Source organism: Falco cherrug, chromosome 3 (genome assembly GCF_023634085.1).
Source record: "Falco cherrug isolate bFalChe1 chromosome 3, bFalChe1.pri, whole genome shotgun sequence".
NCBI lineage: Eukaryota > Metazoa > Chordata > Aves > Falconiformes > Falconidae > Falco > Falco cherrug.
In genome coordinates this window covers 33,264,585-33,284,503 of record NC_073699.1, presented here as the reverse complement: position 1 = coordinate 33,284,503, position 19,919 = coordinate 33,264,585, and the positions used below count along the sequence as shown (strand labels likewise).

At 38.2% G+C, this 19,919-nt stretch overlaps 1 protein-coding gene across 1 annotated transcript in view; it reads left to right on the top strand.

Annotated features, from left to right (window-relative positions):
• The first annotated feature begins 463 nt into the window (after window positions 1-463).
• Window positions 464-19,919, top strand: part of SLC26A7 (solute carrier family 26 member 7) — a 70,007-nt gene continuing 50,551 nt past the window's right edge. Inside the window, exons 1-2 of the mRNA XM_055703897.1 lie at window positions 464-682; window positions 17,524-17,634. Of these exons, the coding sequence (XP_055559872.1) occupies window positions 490-682; window positions 17,524-17,634 (304 nt within the window). The 5' untranslated portion in view covers window positions 464-489. The remainder of the gene's footprint in view (window positions 683-17,523; window positions 17,635-19,919) is intronic.

The window sequence follows — 19,919 nt, the reverse complement described above, 5'->3', positions numbered from 1 at the left end:
CCCCCAGGAGAGGCAAGGCAGCTCTCCTGGGCTTGGCAGGGAGATGCCTGCTCCACTGGGCACTTCCCGCTCATATTAGCATAGCTCAGCCTATATCGCACACACCCCCAGTAATACCTCATTTTGCCACTGGACTGAGGCCAAAAGCACAGGCATTACAAGGAATATAAAGCGGGAGGTTACTGGAAAGAATCACTAACTAACTTGAGACTAGACTAAATTTTTGCAAAGAGCAGAAAATGTGATCTTTGCTACAAACGGTTCTTGAATTTCATTTAGCTCTTTATATGATTGAAGCATTTAATAAGTGTTTTTATTTAGTAAAGTTAGAGAGCAGCTGCAGAATTCCTAAGTGCTTCTGCTCATTTATTCTTTCTCTGTAGTTTTGGAACTGCAAAATCTCCGAAGAAAACTGGAGACTGACACAGATCAGGGTGATTCCTCAACTGTGCACTCTTCTGAAAGAGGAACTGCTTTTGTGGGGTGGCAATGATGACAGGAGCAAAAAGGAAAAGAAATGCAGTCTGGAGGAAGATCCAGGCTGTTCGCTTTGAAGATGTCAAAGTATGGTGTATGAGAAGGCTGCCCATCTTGAAATGGGTGCCTGTCTACAATTGGAAGGAAAATTTGGTTCCCGATACAGTTTCTGGGATGATGCTAGCCATCCAACAGGTGACTCAAGGTACAGTCAGTTAACTCATTTCAAATTCATATGTTTCAAATCTGGTCATGCTGAATCGGTCTGGTCATCTTTTTCTTTTCTTTTCTTTTTTTTTCCTTGTTTAGTATTATCATAAAGCTTTGGTTAAAACAAAGGCATGCTTGTATGTTTAGTGTTGATTTAATCTAAATATAAATATAAGGGAAAAAATATATGCTTTTAACTGTTATGTGTACATACTGGATGTGCAAAAGTGGATAGAAATACCTTGTGTTATTGTAGCTAATTTCTGTGAGCTGGAACTTTGTTATATATCCCACCTTTCTGACAAATTTTCACAGACTTAATATAGAAGATAAGAGAGCAGCAACTGTGTTCACACAGCATATGGTTTTATACAATGTTTTATCAGTTAAATGACTACCTTTTTCCCTATTCCATATGGAAAGCAAAATACATCTACGTGATAATTGCATTGTAAGAAATGCGGTTTGGGAAGAAACATGGGCATTATACCGTAACCTTTGGAAGCCCAGAGCACAGCAGGAAATACTAACTTTCTGTGCATAAAGGGTGCTCCTGCCAGAGGCATTACCCACAGAAAGAATCTGCCTGCATCCATGGCTTGCGTACTTCTGCTTCTGCGTTGATTTAATGCTGTATTATGTTACCTACCACATCTCTTTTCAAGCAGCTATACAAGGCAGGGGTGGAGCTAGACTCCATTTGGTAGCTTAAAAAAAAAAAAAAGGAAAAGGAAAAACTCCCCCAAAACAAAAGCCTGCACAATTACCTGCAGAAACCTGAAGTCCCAGTAATCTGGGTTTGTAAAGTGATTGCTACTGGGAATTAAATGTTTTTCTCAGTTTTTTGATGTGTCTTTGATAGTGTCACCTTCATTTGGCAATATTTTGTATTTGCCTCAGGTAAATCACAGCTGCTTATCTTGCTCAAATGGACTTTAACTCCTTCCCTTATGTAAACCATGTTGATTCTTTCTTAACAATTTCCCATATTAGTTATGCTTAACTGTCATTGATGTTGTTACATTATAAGCACTCCTTTAATTGAATTATGCTGGAGTTGGAAACAACTAATTTGTGTAAGTATTTGTGCTTTTAAAGTAATTAGGAACATCTGCATTGGCATGATTTAACTTTAAGAACCTTAATATGTAACACTGCAAAGTATCGGATTTCACTAGTATGTGCCTATACAGCAATTGTATTTAAAATGCTGCTAATAACAGTATTGTTGAAATTCATCAAAAACATTAAGTTAAACAGCAGTTCTGCACTACTGTTAGTTTTAGCCAGGATTTTCTTGTTTGAGTCTTGTACCAAGAAGTAATTTAATGTAACAGATAAATTTAAGAAGATCCTGGGAAGATAGAAATACTGGTTTTATCTCTCTAGATTATTTTTAAGTACTCTAGAAAGAATTTTATCCTTATTTTATGCTGTTTAAAACCAAATACATTGAAACTCTTCCCTCCTGCTGATCTGTTTTTCCTTTCTCTCTCCTCACTACTTTTCAAGATTTCAGAATGATATTAGGGGATTCAAAAGGAGGAGAGTTAGATACCAAAATATTTTACCATGTTTGTGGTGCTTTAGCTTAAACACAACATATTTATTTAGACCCTGTTTGCATTAGCTCTTTTCCTAGTGTTGTAAGCCTTCCAGTTATCAGGACTATCCTTTAATGTCTTCACAGAGAGGGTTATGCAAGAAAATAAAGACTCATTTGTCATACGGCATGAAGGGAAAAGACCCTGAATTTTGAGAGGTCTTATATGTGTCTGTTTCATTCCACCCACAAAACAAGAAGTTTTGTAATTAAATGAAAGCAGAAACTCTAACAATGGTAAGAAAAATTTAGTAACCAGTGGTAACTGACATGCAGAGCAGTGTCATTTGGTGTTGCAGCAACATGTTTAAGTAAATTCAAGTATATGGAAATAAACTTGAGTTATGGTAGCATACAGAAAAAACCTGCAAGTTGTATTCGTAAGCAACAGTTTTCTGAGTGATGGAAGCTGCATATTCCAGGGTAGAGAGCAGTCCAGTAGCTTGAGAATAATTAAGAAAGACCTTCCAACTGGGCTGCATTTTTCACATTTTCCTACTGTGGGATTTCTTACTCATCTGGCCTTGGCCATGTTCAGACTATTCAGGTTGGCAGCTGCTCTGATCTGGTGTAATGTGTCTGTGTTCCAACATCTAAGCTAAATTTTAGATGATATAACTGGCTTCCCTTTGTAAAGGAAGGTAGGAAAGAGGAAAATCACTGTCCTTAGTGTGTCGTAGTGAACGCAACAAAAAAAAAATGCTCATAACTGCTGCTTCTCACAGAATTTTCAGAAACTCTTTATGGAGAATTCGTACACAATAGCAGGTTTTGGTTTCTGCCCTGTAAGTGGGAAAAATAAAAGAGCAAAGTAATATAAATACAGCAATCAATGTATGCAGGTAATGTTTTCTCCCAAAAAGTCTTTTATAAAGGTATAGGATAGTTCAGAATAGCTGTTCTTATGCCATCTTTTATGTTGGACTAAGTTTTAAAGAACTACTACTATTCATCATTCTCAGGGTCAAAATTACTAGATTCTAGATGTGACTTAAAGACTTCAGACTCCTGCAAGATACCTTCAAGTCAGCTACTTGAAAATTGAAACACTTGAGCTCATATTTAGGTTTAAATGTCTTCCATCAGGACACACATGAACTAGAAATTATGTCCCGTGGTGACAGAGTCTAGGAACGGAGTACAAGAAAAGCACGCTACCTGAGTAATTATGTACAGTGTGGAAGAAATAGATCTTTAGAAGGTAAGGTGTTACCTTGCCTAGCACTGAACTAAGTGTAAAACCATATGCCTCAGTGCCTAAGGTGTTAACCTTACTCTCTCACAATGTTATCCAATAAAGAATACAATAGCTATCAAAGAATCCACATGAAATTACGTAATAAATTCTGCAGAGAATTCTGCCACTACTTTTCAAATGCTTTTGAAACCTGTTTAAAGCATGCTGTGCTGGTTTTGTCTGTGGTAGAGTTAATTTTCTTCATAGTAGCTAGTATGGGGCTATGTTTTGGATTTGTGCTGAAAACAGTGTTGATAACACAGGGATGTTTTTAGCTGTTGGTGAGCAGTGCTTACACGGAGTCAAGGCCTTTTCTGCCTTGCATCTTACCCCACCAGCCAGCAGGCTGTGGGTGCACAAGATGCTGGGAGGGGGCACAGGCAGGACAGCTGACTCCAGCTGGCCAAAGGGATATTCTATGCCACATGGTGTCATGCTCAGCATATAAAGCTGGGGGAAGAAGGTGGAAAGGGGGCGACATTCAGAGTGGTGGCGTTTGTCTTCCCAAGTAACTCTTACGCGTGTTGGACCCCTGCCTTCCTGGGGATGGCTGAACACCTGCCTGCTGATGGGAAGTGGTGAATGAACTCCTTGTTTTGCTTTGCTTGTGCATATGGCTTTTGCTTTACATGTTAAACTGTTTTCATCTCAAACTACAAGTTTTCTCACTTTTACTCTTCTGATCCTCTCCCCCATCCCACTGCGGGGAATGAGTGAGCGAGGGGCTGTGTGGGGCTTAATTGCTGGCTGGGCTTAAACTACAACACATGCCCAAGTCATATTTAACCATTCAGAGGGAATCCATTGATCAACAACATTCAGTACAACAAATGGATCCAGTACTGGGGTGGAGGTGAGGAGTCCAAGGAACGTGGGAGATGGGAAGGAAAGGCATGGCATTATCACCATGTGCTGCTTGGCATTTGTGATGAGTCATGGCTGAAACCAAGTAATCATTTTCCAAGTTTTCCTGTAGTTGTTTCACTGACCACTAAAAATGCCAAATTAGTCTTAATTCATGAGCCCCAAAATTCAATGCTTAACTCTTATGTCCTATTAATCTATTGAGGCAATACTTCTATGGTCTCTGTGTATATCCTCTAATTTTAGAGGTGTTTAGCTAATTATACAGAAGATGAAGGAAAGTGTCAAAGATAATTATGTTCTTCAGATTTTTTGAAAATGACCAGTGGAAACAGATCCTCCAAGTTCTAAAAAGCGATAATACAAATTTATACCTTGTTAGGCATTAGGTAATCTGTGTAGAAAAAAAAAAAAAAAAAGAAAAAAAAAGCCCTTTCAAACGCATGAATTACTGGAAAAATTCTGCTGGAACTTGCACTGTCTCAGACTGTAAAGTCAGTCAGCCATGAATAAAAACCAGTAAAAGAATTTAGGCTTCATTAGTTCCAGCTATCATTTAGTAATACAGAGCTCAACACCTTATTTTTCAGACACAGTATTCTTATTATTACTCTGATACCTAAGGCCGAAAAATAACCCTTGAATCTAAAATGAGCTTTGTCATCCAGTCTTCAAGTTTGCTGTATATTTTCACAGACAGTTAAGAAATTTGATTTTCATGTTTTGGTAATCACTACCCAATTCGTCCGTGTTTCTCAAAGACCTGTTATTGATAGACTGCAGCAAGATGTCTCTACATGAACAAAGAAATCCTTTGCTGCTTGGACTATGACTTCATTGCTCTCTTCTCTTTTCCTTTGGAATTTATAAATACCCCATCAACAATCATCATGTAAAGATTTTTCTTTCCGTTTCATTCTGTGTTCTTCCCCCATACACACAAATTCAATTCCTAGGTCCATGTAGATGTCTCATAAATGCCTAATTTGGTTTTTTTTCTCTCCAATTTGAAATTTTGCTAATAAAACAAACTTTCTGGAGTGTAAATATGTAGTTTGCAACAAGCCACTCTTGTATTTCTTACTAGTCATTGGAGATCTGGTTGATAAGACTTAGCAATTTGCTTATGGAAGTTCGTGAATGACTGCTTTTCCATGAATATTTTTTTTCCTTTTTCTTTTGTTCACTTATTAAACTGTATCTTGACCCACAAGTTTTCTCTCTTTTGCTTTTCTGGTTCTCTCCCCCACCCTTTGAGGGGGAGTGAATGAGTGGCTGGGCGGGTGCTTAGCTGCTGGCCAGGATCAACTCACCACAGGTGTGATTCATCTGACTAAACCTAATCCTTTACTTTGTTAAGTCTGATTGATTATATTGGTAAGATTTCCATGGAGTGTAACAGGCAAGTCACTCAGGTGTAAACACTGATGATGTAGACATCAAAATTTAGGTGAGATGTTTCTCAGCTAGTATATCTGTGTCATTGTGGGTAATAAACAGTTCATGCTCAACATGGTTAAGGCAAGTCTTACTGTTTTCTTTCCTGTAACTCATCCATTGACCTGTCACAATAACACCAGGATTCTTTTTGTGGCTTTTTTGTGTGACCTGGACACCACCTACTTGTATGAGAAGCATACTTTGATCAAGCTGCGTCTGAATTTGTCTCAGTTTCCTTGCATGATAATATTAAGATGCATTATGATGCAGTCTTTCATGTAGCTAAATCTCATAAAGATGTCATTGTGTTTTTTCTGCAGCCTTCTGAACATGTGCTATAGCCCCTTCATATCTCTTCAGAATGCAGCTGCTTAGCTCATTTTCACAGTCTGTGGTAACTTTTTATTGCACCAAGCAAATTACTCATCTTTACTTTCAAGGCCTTTCATAGCTGATCTTTCCTGGCATCATTTATTCATCACCAAGCTGTTGATCCATCTCTCATTAATCCATTTTGCTAGCCGCCTTCATCCAATCTTGTCTTTTTCAAACAAATAGCTTTGTGCCTTCTCTTAGGATTTAAATCATGCAAAGCGTGTTGGCTGGTACATCACATCTCAGTTTTTGCTTTTGGGTTGTTATTTAGAATGTGTTTCTTTGTTTGTGTGTTTGTTTTGGTATTTTTTTTCTGGGTAGAACCACGCATACTGTCCAAAAAGGCTGGCATCTAGAAGCCATGTAGGTAATGCTGCAAACCATCAGTAAGCTTCTCTGACTGTCATGGGCTCTAAAAAATGTAACTCTGAGTTTGTCTGAAAAAGTCTGTACAAATACAAACGTTGTGCAACTGAGTTAATTGATGGAGAACTTATCCCCAGTTAGTCTGCTTGAATATGTATATTAGTGTACATAATTTATGTACATCATTCTCTATATAGTTAGGGGACACAAATATATCTGAAGTACTTCGGTTAGGATATTATATAATATGAAAATTAAGTGCTTTGCTTAACACATGAAGTTGCTTTACTCTTTCTGGATGTAAATTCCTAATGCAGGTATTTAACTTCAGGCATCAACCCTTCCCCGCAAGCTTCTTCCAAGATCTCGCTTAAGATTTTGGTGATATAACACTATTCTGCAAGCCACTAATGATCAGAGAGACTCCTGCTTAAACAAACCCATGATTTAAATTCTGTTTTGTCATTCACTGGGTGATGATAATACTTGCAACCTGTACTTTTCATTAAAGCATCTTCGAGCTCTTTACACTGTCCAGTAATAGAAAAGTATATGGGGAAAGAAATTAGAAACACAAAAGTGCTTTTTCTTGAAACACAGAAATGCCTCATGCAAAATCATGTATTGATAGTTTATGGTGCAAAGAATACAGGTTTCAATTATTTGCTACTAATATGAATGTCCAGCATCACAACTGAGTTAGATCCTACTCTGGTTTTAACTGCGATAGAGCCACCAGTCGCTGCTTGGGGACTGGCTCGGCCTCAGTCAGTGGGTGGTGAGCAGTTGTATTGTGCATCACTTCATCTTGTTGGATTTTATTCCTCTCTCCCTTTTTCCTTTTTGTTATTTTTTTTCAAACAATATTTCAACTATTAAACTGGTCTTATCTCAACCTGTGAGTTTTACCTTTTTCGAAATCTCCCCCCACCCCCCATCCCACTGGGGCAGGGGGAAGGAGAGTGAGCAAACAGCTGCATGGTACTTAGTTTCCAGCTGGGGTTAAACCATGACAGTCTCTTCTGAAAAACACAAACCCACAAATGTTTTTTCAGCCTTAGAAAAAAGAGGACAAAACCAAGACATGGTACTTTCTACTTAAATATTTGATCTAAACTGAAGGCTCAGTACAAAATTGGGACTTTATCTCAGTTTTACTGAAGGATAATGACTTTGCCCATGAGGGAAATGGTCAAATGCATGGATATGTAACCAAGTTTAAACACAGGAGTTGAAACATACTCAGATCAAGGGCTGAGACAGGTAATTATCATCTCAGAACTCTGAGGGAATACGTAAGTGACATTGCAAGTCCGGTAACAAGTACCTTTGATGATCCTGTCAAATTTGGAATGATATTCTATGATTAGATCATAGTGAGTATAGTGTTGTATCCAAGTTACAAGTCTGTATTGCAGATGAGGGACTGGACCAGATGCAAGCAATATTTCCCTTCAATGATAATAAAATAATATTTGCATGTATAGCAATAAAGGATACCATAGTGATTGAATCTGCCACACAGTTCTGAAACAAGGCTCTAGGACAGCTAGTGGGTTTTGCTTCAGATTTATGTATGCATTCTAAAGACAACTCTGCTGATGCTCTCATTTAGGGGTAATTTTAATGATCTGCTGGAAAATAATTAGCCTATTTGAAAAAAAGGGATTGTTAGGTGGGTTAGGAGCTGCAAAGAGGCTGATAACTACAGGTAGTGCTGACTGTTGATCCACTAGCTGAAATCCAATGTGTAATTTTGTTTGCCTCTCTTCATGGAAGATGATTTTAAGCTTCAGTAGGAGAAGAAAAGGCTAGAAGAAGGATTGGAAAAACAAAGTTTATATTTGGGAGAAGATTTAAATGGCTTGGACAGGTTAATTACAACCAGAGAAAGTTTTTTCCTTATCAGGAAAGGCATTTAACGTAAAAGACAGTTGCAGCACATGATTAAATGAGCATAAAGTAGCAGGAATAAGTTTAGACTTAAAAATGGAAGTAGTTCTAAAAATATTCATTACAATATTGGGATAAAATGATGCATCTGCTTATCACGTAATTGCATTCATAGATGTACTAAATTACATGTTTGCCTGTCATAAGAAGGAAAAGAATACAGAGCACAAGGGGGCTCCTTCACAAGTTTATAGTTCCTTTCAATATCTGCTGATGCTCAAAAAAAATGGGAAGCTTTGAACTGAGGTGTGTCTATCAATAAGTTAAGACAATTCTGTGTGTTTTTTCAAACTGAAAAACTGTCACTGTATTTCTGGATTCAAGCTTTATCTTGCTGAGTTCCTGGTATTTAGCTGAATTCATAAACATTATGTTATTTTTTTAAAATAAACATCTGTCCATGTGCTGTACTGCATATACTCAAAAGTTGCCCATGTGGGAGTATGAGGGTATAAGGTTTGGACTTTCAAATTTATCACATTTAGGACTATAGCAGTTCGTAATTTTTAAAAAAATATATTTTTTTTGTATTCAGCTAGCGCATGGATATACTTCATATAGTATTTATAAGCAGTGTTATGCATTTGCTGCCTTTTCTATGACCTATCATGAGCAAGAAATGCTTTGGATTAAGTGGGTTTTGGTGGGCTGTTTTTTGGGAGGTGGAGGGCTCTTGAGACATACTTCCTCTGAAAGCAAAATATGTAGATGGCATCCGATGAAATCGGTTTTGTTATTCCGGCCAACTTCTTTTTTTCATTCTGCAAGTCCAATAATAACTCACTGAGGATTGGTGTGTTTCGTATGTTTAATTAAAGTTAATTTAATCTTGAGCTGGATTTATTGTTGAACAGCTGATTCCTTAACACTGGCTGGAGACCTTGCCATTAAGAAAATGAACTATACTGCCGTCATGCATTCCAGAACTGGTGCCCAGTGTTTTGGAAGGCATGATGCCAAAAACTTTTTATATATATATGTGTGTGTGTGTATATATATACACACATACATATATATATATATTTTTTTTTTTTTTAGCTTTTCATGGAGGAGCTCCAGCTGTGTCTTCTCAAGGGTGGTGGTTGCTAGGGTTTTTTTCAGACTCTGCCCATAAATGTAGACATAAATATTCTCTGAGCAGACTAACTGGAGCTAATAATTTTATTAAGAGGTAGAGCTGTCTTGTAAATATACATCTGGCATACAAATATCATGTGTAGATGAAACTGAATAAGCATATTTGGAAACAGAGCCAGAAAAATCTCCTAGAGAAGGCATTGGAGAATCCATGTAGGTCATAAATTATTCGTGAAAACGTGTCCAGCTGAACTCTGTTACAGTTCTCCCATACGAAGAATAATGCTGTAAGATGATCATGAAATGTAACATGTTAGTAAGCAAATGTAGGGCAATGTTGCATATTTATACGACTTTCCATCAGAGGAGAAAGGCACTAATGCTGCTGTGCATGCAATATCTCATTTCTAACCTCTTAAAATTGTTCCAAGTTACATATGTGCTAATACAGACCTTCTGACAGAGTACTAGAAATGTGAATTCAGCTTCTGAATGACCTCTAAATCCTTTGGGGCCTAATCTCCATGTGCACGTGTCTTAGTATGACCCGATAAGCCGCACAGATGTCCGAGCCCTGTGCCTGGGGGTGCCAGAGCACCATGGACAGGGACTGACAAGTCCAGGGAATGCTGACTCCCTGAAGGAAGAAGAAGAAATGACTTCACCTATAATCTTCCATGTCAGAGAGACCAGGAAAACCCTTTGTGCTGAGATCCTTGGCCACCAATTTATCAAAATGGATGCCCTTTTCAAGGATTTCAAGAAGTCAGGTTCATCTGATTGAGGCTTGTTATCAGTCACAACTGGTCTTTGTTTCTCCACAGGGTTGATGCTTCTCTGTCCTGGTTTTGGCTGGGATAGAGTTAGTTTTCTTCTTAGCAGCTGGTACGGTGCTGTGTTTTGGATTTAGTATGAGAATAATGTTGATAACACACTGATGTTTTAGTTGTTGCTAAGTAGTGCTTACTCTCAATCAAGCACTTTTCAAGTTCCCCATGCTCTGCCAGTGGGGAGGTGCACAAGAAGCTGGGCAGGAGCAGAGCCAGGGCAGCTGACCCGAACTAGCCACAGGGATATTCCATACCACAGATCATCAAGCTCAGTATATAAACTGGGGGGAGTTGGCCGGGGGCTGCTGATTGCTGCTCAGGGGCTGGCTGGGCATCGGTCAGCAGGTGGTGAGCAATAGTATTGTGCATCACTTTGGGGTTTTTTTTCCTTTGGGTTTTATTCCTCTCTTCCTCTCTCTTCTGTTCATTACAACTGTTGTTGTTATTATATTTTCTTTCCTTTATTAAATTGTTCTTATCTCAGCCTGTGAGTTTTACCTTTTTCCAGATTCTCCTCCCCATCCCGTTGGGGAGAGCCAGGGGAGTGTGTGAGTGGCTGTGTGATACTTAGTTGCTGTCTGGGGTTAAACCATGACATTCTCAAAAGGCTGCCTCATAGTTACCTGCTTGCCAGAAGCTTCTTATGGGTTTCATTCTCTATTTATTCTTACTGAGATGCAGACACCTTTCCCTATAATCCACTTGCAAAATGCCTCTTTAATTTTATTTTAGAGACAATCTCTGTTTGTCTGTCAAGAGTCATAGCTCTTTTTTTCATGAGCTCCGTTAAAAGAAAATAAAATACTAGATTATTTCCCCCTCCCACCCCCTACCCCCATCTGTTTTTGTGTGTATCCAAGCTTTTTTATGTACAGAAGGGTCAAGCTATCTCAAATAGAGAATTCATAAATGGGTCACAGAGCCCACTTGTTTCTTCTACTGTAATACTTACATATCTTTTGTCTTGAACATGAGGATACAAATGTCAGTATCTGGAGATCTGCAAAGTGGCAGAAACAGAACAGTGCTTTCTCAAACATACCTTTGACACAGTTGTCACATGGTACACTGGCAGAGCTGCATTTCAGATAGTGTTAATTATTGTGAGTTCAGGTACTATGACTAATAGAGCTGAGATGCTTAATTCTCATCAGTCTGAAGGAGACAGTTGCATGGGAAGGAGCTGCACTGAAGCATCCTTCAAAAAAGAGAAAATGGTTGCTAACTCAACATTGTGTGGTCTCTTGAAGATAAATGGTACATTTTTTGAAAAATGTCCTCCCAGCTTGCTTTTACATTCTTCATTTGCCTCAGGCTTTGAATGACAGAAGAACTAAGGAATGATTTTAAGCTCTTATCACTTTCTCTTTAAATAAATCAATCAGACAGAAGGTATAATGCACATGCACAGCCCCAGCAAATGGTGCCATTAGGAAAGAGATCTGCAAGCATGAGGTGTACATGTGCACCACCGAGAGAGCTGACACTGGACTTTCCAGGTTTTGGAGGTAAATGACATTATTTCCAAAGGATCATTCTGTGTTAATAACTTTTAACAAGCCAGTGTCAAATAATCTTCCAGAACTGTAGGACTGTATAGGAAAATTGTTATGAAATGTAGTATTAAAAGTGTTTTCTGTTTGTTTGGGTTTTTTTTCTTCAGTGGAAGTTAGCTATCCCAGAGTTAGAAATTAAAGCCTGTGATATGAGCCATTGGGTGCCTGATTTGTAGGTTCTCAAAGAAAAATTGGCAGGAGACTTGTTAAAATGTGTTAATTTTACATTTTAGGGCATCTACAGGAAATACTTTTCTTACTATGTAATTCAGGTTTGTGAACAAAAGGAGAAATTATCTTTTTCTGAAGCATCAGACAGTGACCACAACTGCAGATAGCATTTTGAGTGGGATAAGATGTATCAGTGTAATTTTGGGTTCCCTAAATTTGAGGTTGGACCATCTTAATATAGTCACATTTAAAAACAGAATATTACAATAATAAAAAGTTATTTGAATATATACACTACCAGAAAAACTTTTAAATTTATAGCTTTCCACAGTAAGTAGTAAATGAGACAAATTTTGAAACTCCTTGGATTATCTATAGATGTACTACTTTTCCTGCTTCTTCATTTAAATTTCTGATTTGCATATTGTATTTTCAAAAGACATGGTGTAGCTTTGCTCAGAATATATGTATGTAACATGAGTGTATTTCCAGATGCAGAAAATTGTTAACTAGTTGATCATACTCTGATGATTCATAGCTCTTTCTTCGGAAAACATATTTTTTATTGCTGTACGTTTGGCACTAGCCTACTTATCAGAAGCTATTAAACGGAGACCTTTCTCCTGTGATAGGACATGGCCTTGATTCTATTTGTATCAGGCTTGTTATTTTGTAGTTACCTGCATTTGACATTTACCAGAAGTGGTGCAGCAACTCTTGCTTTTTGCTGTGGCATACTAAAAGATTGTTACGCATCTGATGCTAGTCAGAAAGCATGGTTTTCAATGAGACTGTCACACAATGTTATCTTATGATAAGGAGGTAGTTAAAAGAAAGAACAACAATATTGATGTGCTGTATCTGAACTTATTTTTCATTCTTTGTTTGCATTTCTTTCCATGGAATTTATATACTTATTTGAAAACCTTAATGTCACTGCCATAGAGGCTTCTCCATATTACCAGTGAAGATTATGAGATCCTTATTTTATGATCTGTTTCTTTTGAGTGTTATTACTGTTTGGAATGAAAAATTTAAAATAATGTTTCCTGTCTTTTGACTACTTCTGGAGCATATGGAATGCATTGTGGTGAAGTTTAATATGAAAATTAATGAAATGAGCTGAAATATACTACTGATTATATCTTTAAAAGTATTTGAACCTTTTAGAACGTTATATGCCAAATCAGAAAGCCTGAAGACTTTACTAATTCTGTTTTATAATGCTTCTTTGTTCTTGCACACGATTGACCTGCTTCAGTAATGGGAGCAAAAAGCTAACAAACAGAGCCAGAACTGGAGTCAGAGGCTGGTAATTTTAGCTCTGTCCTGACTGCCATGACCTCACCATGAAAAAAACAGGAGACACAGCTTCTAGAAACTAAGTACAAAAAGATTCTGAAAGGTTTACGCATGAAAGGCAGAAAACAAGGGCTGGGTTTATGTTTAGATTGTCTGCCTGTAAACAAGAGATATTTCTCAGCAACAAGTCTGTGAGTAAAGAAAAATTCCTTTTGGATGTTGGGGCTTTGCTGGGCAGGGTAACCCCTTTTCCACATTTTTACAGGACTCATGCCAGATTTCTGTTGGCCAGTTCTGACTGTAAGGGTTTGCTCAGTTTGTGCCTCTTTGTTCCACTCAGCCCTGTTCAGATAGCTGAGCTGAGCTGTTGACAAAGTTTCTGTGTGGGTGATCTGGGACTGGATTGAGCTTCTTGTGCTCTACCCACAACATGTACAGTTTATGCTGGATCAAACACAGTCTGACTGTAATTGTCAAATGTTTCAGACTCAGAAGGTCTTAGGAAACATAAAACCAAAGTAAACATATGTAGAGAAATAAGAATTGGCTTTTACAGCCAGATGGTGACAGAATATCTTGTGGTAGCTGAACCCTTGTTTTCCTCATAAATGTTGAGAGGAAAGAACAGTGTATGCTGTTCTTAAACCTGGATTAATTGGAAATATTGAATAGTAAAAGAGCTAGGAGTCCCTCTTCTGGAAATATTTTAGCTTAGTATCATGGTTTAACCCCAGCTGGCAGCTGAGCCCCGCGCAGCCGCTAGCTCGCTTACTCACCCCTGCAGTGGGATAGGAGGGAGAATAAGAAAAATAAAAGTGAGAAAACTGTTGAGTTGTCACGAAGACAGCTTAATGGGACAGAAAAGGAAGCAAATAATAAGAATGATGATAGTAATGATAAAAGAATTAGAATACACAAAACAAGTGATGCACAATGCAGTTGCTCGCTGCTCACCAACTGATACCCAGTCAGTTCCTGAGCAGCGGCCCCTGGCCAGGTTTCCCCCCAGTTTACATACTGAGCATTATGTTATATGGTATGCGTATCCCTTTGGCCAGTTCGGGTCAGCTGTCCTGGCTGCGCCCCCTCCCAGCTTCTTGTACCCCTCCAGCTTTCTCGCTGGCAGGGCCTGAGAAGCTGCAAATGTCCTTGACTTAGCATAAACACTACTTAGCAACAACTGAAAGCATAAGTGTGTTATCAACATTATTCTCATACTAAATCCAACCCCCAGCAATATACCAGCTACTAGGATTAACACTGTCCCAGCTGAAACCAGGACGCTTAGCCTGCAGTGTATTACTGTACTCTTCAGTGTTGTTTTGTACAACTTCTAAGCTAGCCTCCTCTTGAACTGAGTGGTAAAGTTGTTTAGGGTCAAAATCAATTTGAACTGAACTGTGTCGATTTTATAAGGAAAACTTCAAGGTGCAAAATTAAGACAGTGGAAGCACAAACTTTACAATGATGTGGACACAATCTGCCTTCCGCAAAATGAACTTGATATTTCAAAATATATCTTCCAAAATTGTTAACCTTTCTTGGTGAAGAGGAAGTTTTTGTGCTTCCCTTGTAATAGCTGCTGAAAAGAAAAAAGTAAGGAGGAAAGCATGCAAAGGAACTCAGCTAGGTGAGTTTATGCATTGTGTAGAAGTTCTGCAGCACGCAGATAGGAAATTTTTGGAAATAGGAATGTTTTCAGATGAAAATGTTCTATATTTGTAATTCTCTGGTTCAGTGTTAGAGAATTCTTTTCATTTAATTAGGATCTGAAACAGAGCATTTTGCAGATCATCTTAACCAGGATTTATAGACCTCTTCCCAGTCGATCTTGTAAAGTACAAACCTGGCTCAACATTCAGTGCTGAATCTTGTGTATTTTCCCTATGCTTGTCCACACAGAGAGGTTGCTTCATTTCAATTATGTTGTTATAATTAAAGTATGACTGAACTCAGACTGATTTTACTGAATCCTTAACTTTTTGGAAAGTAAAATAAATTAGCCTTGCATAATGCTTTTTTTGTAAGCCTGGAATATCTGTGAGTGGTATTCTACTAGTGAATAAATTGCCACGTTTGTGGTTTCATGTTTTTTGTTTGTTTGTTCATAAATTGGTTATAGTGGAAGAGATTTTCAGTGCAAGCCTTAAAAATCTTTTTCTCCTTTTCTTTATTTTTTTCCCCTGTGCTCACTTTTGTCTGGATAGGGTCATGCAGTTCTCTCCTGTGCTGTTTTTATTCTCCTCGGGCACACCCTTCTGTGTTGCTTTTGGGTCAGAACCTTCTTTTATGTCTATTGATCATGGGAACATGGATGTAGAACTATAATTTCAAAGATCTTTCTGGTTCATGATAATGGTGTGCTACAAGAAAAGAGCAGAAGCAATGATTGTACATATGCTAATTAAAAGGCAGAAGGGCAACAAAGTCTATTTCTGTTTTAAAAAGGGCATCAAAGTTTTGAAACATAAATGTTTTAAAATCTCTCCTCTCCAAGCCACAAGTGATAGTGCTGCTTTGTTGAGCGCAGTGTGAGTGAAGATGATCCATGTAAGATCCATCTCAGCAAGATCTTCACAGTAATGTTTTTCTGAGAACAGGTGAACTGTTAGGCCTTGTTTACTTCACAGGGAACTTGATGCCTCTGGCCTTCTGGTGTTTTATTGCCTCCCCCTATCATGTGCTCTTTGTTACAGACTCAAACGAAAATACAAGAGGAGAACTCTTGAATCAAAATTTTGAGAATTGCCACTGAAAGCCTATAAACAAAGATACTCTTTTGGCACTTTGCATATTATTCAAACCCCATACACCAATGTTTCAGGTAAAAAATGCTTTCTGCAGCAGTCAGGAAAGTTTGTGAGAACAATTGTGAGAACAATTAATACTATGCATTTAATTTTCTTTGGAAATTTCAAATGTAACACAGAAGGCAGCCCCATTTCATAGATCTGAATCACCTCTGCCATGTTCATTCTCTCAGCACACACACATATACACTAGCTTAGACTGGCCACTCAGGTTGAAGGTGGACCTTAGAAAAGCATCTTGTGTGTTACAGAAGCCAGTCCTGCCTTCCCCACTGCACGGCAAGGTATTCACCAAGATTTATGGGGCAGCTCTGCCAGGCCATTTCTCCTACTCTTAGTTCCTAGGGGCAGTGAAATGGCAGTAGAGGCTGCTGGTCTGAAGCATAGTCTGGTGAGTGTCTCTTTCTGCTGACTTGCAAAAATTCAGTGCAGACTTGGTCGCTGTCTTAGGTTTCTAAAGTTAAACAATCAAAGCTGCTGCTTTGCAGGAATGTCTCTGGTAAAAGATGATTTCTTGGCATATTCTTAGGCTTTCTAAGAAAAAGATGGATGCTGTCTACAGCTAAGCAATAAAGGTAACTGGTAGGTTTGTAAAGTTAAATCCTAACCAATTCAGTTCATTTCCATCTCAATATGAAAATAAAATACTTTCTGTTTCAGGACTGACAGCTTTACATAATGAAAAAAATGTTAATAGCTAAAGGATTAAAAACTCAGGCATCTAAAGGCAATGAACACTGGGATATTTTTTTATTTAAGAAATTAGAACAAAGCAGACTGAACGCGCTCCATCCAAACCAAAATTATAGGTTTTGAACTGTTTGTAAGAAATAACCATCTGACTGCCTGGAGCCCTGGCAGTCTCAAAGCCATGTTTGCGAGGGTAGGGGTGAAATGGTGCTGCTTCCTCCTGTGAGGACTGGCTAATAAAAAACGTTTGGAATGACTAATGGAGACAACCTGGAAACATGGTAGCTGGTGCCATAGATTGTATCTGTGACCTAATTGTTTCTGCTGGTGACCAGGACTCAGAAGAAAGTGTGAGGTTTTGGTGACAGGCAATTGATGAAAAACCTTCCACAGTCCTTCCTGATCCTAATTGTATAGTAGTTGACTTATGCTCAAGGTTTTTGTAAATGAAGGTGTGTTTTTTCCTGCTCTAATAAAATCGTAGATGTTTCCTCATTTAAAAAAATTGCATGCAGAACATTTTATCTTCATTAGTGAAGTAATGCCATTCAACTTTCTATAGGGCTGGCCTTTGCTGTTCTGTCTTCAGTCCATCCGGTTTTTGGTTTATATGGCTCTTTCTTCCCTGTCATTATTTACGCCATATTTGGAATGGGACGTCATGTTGCAACAGGTAAGTGTCTATTTGCTAAAAACATTTTCAGAAACAAGAAGTTGGAAACCAAAACTTTTTTTTGTGGGTGTTATAAGCCCAGTGGAAGGAAAGTTATCTGAGACTAAACACAAATAAAATGGTTTTGTGCTTCTTTTTACAACTGTTTTTTTTGCCAGTTTAAGTACTTCAAAGAGCCTCATTAAGAATATATTGGAGTTACTCCTGCCATTATGATTTAGTATTCCATTGACACTTCCTTTGTAAATTAGTTTATTAAGGGCATTTGTATTTTAATTCTAGAAATCTGCTTCGGGCTAAGATTTTAACAGAGGGCTCAGCCAACAAGATATGTGCAAACAGGAATGAAAAGGGCTCAATCACTTCTTAAACCACAGAAAACACACATTACTTCTCACCTGTCTGAAACACAAAACCTGCATTTCTCAGGAAAAAAGCTTTCTGTGCCTATTACCTGCTACAGTATTAAAGATAGAGATTCTCCCAATGAGTTCAGTATAACTCCTGTCCACTTGCAGACTAATTAGATGGGCAGTGAAAGGCGTGCCCTAGCTACTATGCTAGTAGCGCTGAGTTACTTGCTTACCCTCAGCAGAGCCAACGGCAGCTGCAAGCCTTGAATGGCTTTGATCTCCTAATAGGTTGGTGAATGCTCTGACTCCAAAGAAACCAAATTATGGATGGAAGTTAGAAATAATACTCACGAGATCTAGCCACAAGCACTTCAGGTGTGCAGAAGTGGGCGCTTGGTGGCCTCTGAAGTTCTCAGGAAGGGTGAGACAGGCCCAGTAGGACTGGGTGAAGGAAGGGAGCCTCTGTGGTTGTCAGAAGATTTTAGCAGGGAGGAGATGTGTTTTCCTTGTGGAGGAGGAAAACTCCTGAAAGGAGGAAAGATGGTTTGGGGTAATCACACACAAAATTAAGTCTGCAGAATCTGATTGCTTGAGTGTATGCTCTTGAGTGTATGCAATGTTTTACTAAGAATTTAGCCACATATTTTGAGCACTTTTTGTTCAAAGTTGCTGTTAAGTTATTGAAAATTGCTGAACAGCTATAAATAGTCTTAGAGAAACAGGAAAGCTGAAGGTTTGTTTTCCCTAGAAGCGCAGAAAATATTTGAGTCTTTTGGTGTTCGAGAAGGATCTGTGGATGCTGTTAGTGATCTGATGCTATAATGAGAGATAGAATGTATTCAACTCATGTAAAAAAAGAGAAGCGTTCCAAAAAAAGTGAAAATTTAGAATCTGGAAAGTAATTTTGACTCTTGAGTAGAGATAGATTAGTATATTTATTAAAACATGAACCTATGTTAAAAAGCTGTTTCAAAATGAATGATTTAGCAGTGTATTATCAGTAGTTTGTTGGTGTAAGATTATTAGGAAGACAAGAATCCATCATATGACCATATGCAGGAAAACAGAAAAGTATCTGGCTGACACAAATTCTAGTAATGAAAATGGATGATAAAAAGGGTAAGTACAAGCTGTTAAGTCTGATTTTTATTCTTGGGAGGGATTCCCACTCAGAGAATGATTTTCTGAGTCCCACAGCTCCCTGGTTGTGTATTCCTGTACAGTCCTTGGTGTGGAACCTCCTTCCACAGGTTTCTATTACAGAATTTAATCTTAAGCAAAAAAAAAACCAACAGAAATGTTCTCTTGTAGTCACGAAGATTTTTTTTAAATAAATGTCTTTGACATATGTTGTTGGTCCTTTCAGTAGAAATGTCTCATGCATTTGTCCCATCAGCCTTGGTTAAGGTGTTACGGTGTGCAGGTTGAACTGGAGCTATACCACCTGCCTCAGATTGCCAAATGCTCCATAATTACTCATGTACATTGATGACAATCTCTTCGCCTGCCAGCATTTTCTGTAAGGTCAGCAGGGCTCTCCATATGTATACAGGCTATAAAAGTGCCCTTTGTTAGTGAAGTCTGCCATGCTAATATGAAATAGAAAATTCATCAATGGCCCAGTTTTGTCAACTTTTACTCACTTGAAATGTCTCTTCTGTGAGATAGATGATTTACTTTAAAAGATTACTCACCTGAGCAACTAACCCCTACACCTTTTTGTTGACTGTTTTTGGGGTAATTGAACTTGAGGCACCTTCTGAGAGCACTTCATCTGTCATCATACCACATACAGCTCTTTGATTTTGGATAAAATGTTATATAAATTGTTTTCAAATCCAATTTTATGTAAACTTTTTTGTTGTTGTTGTTAACGGGCAATCTGAAGAGAAAAATATACAACTATCCTGAGCGTTGCTTGAAAAAAAAATA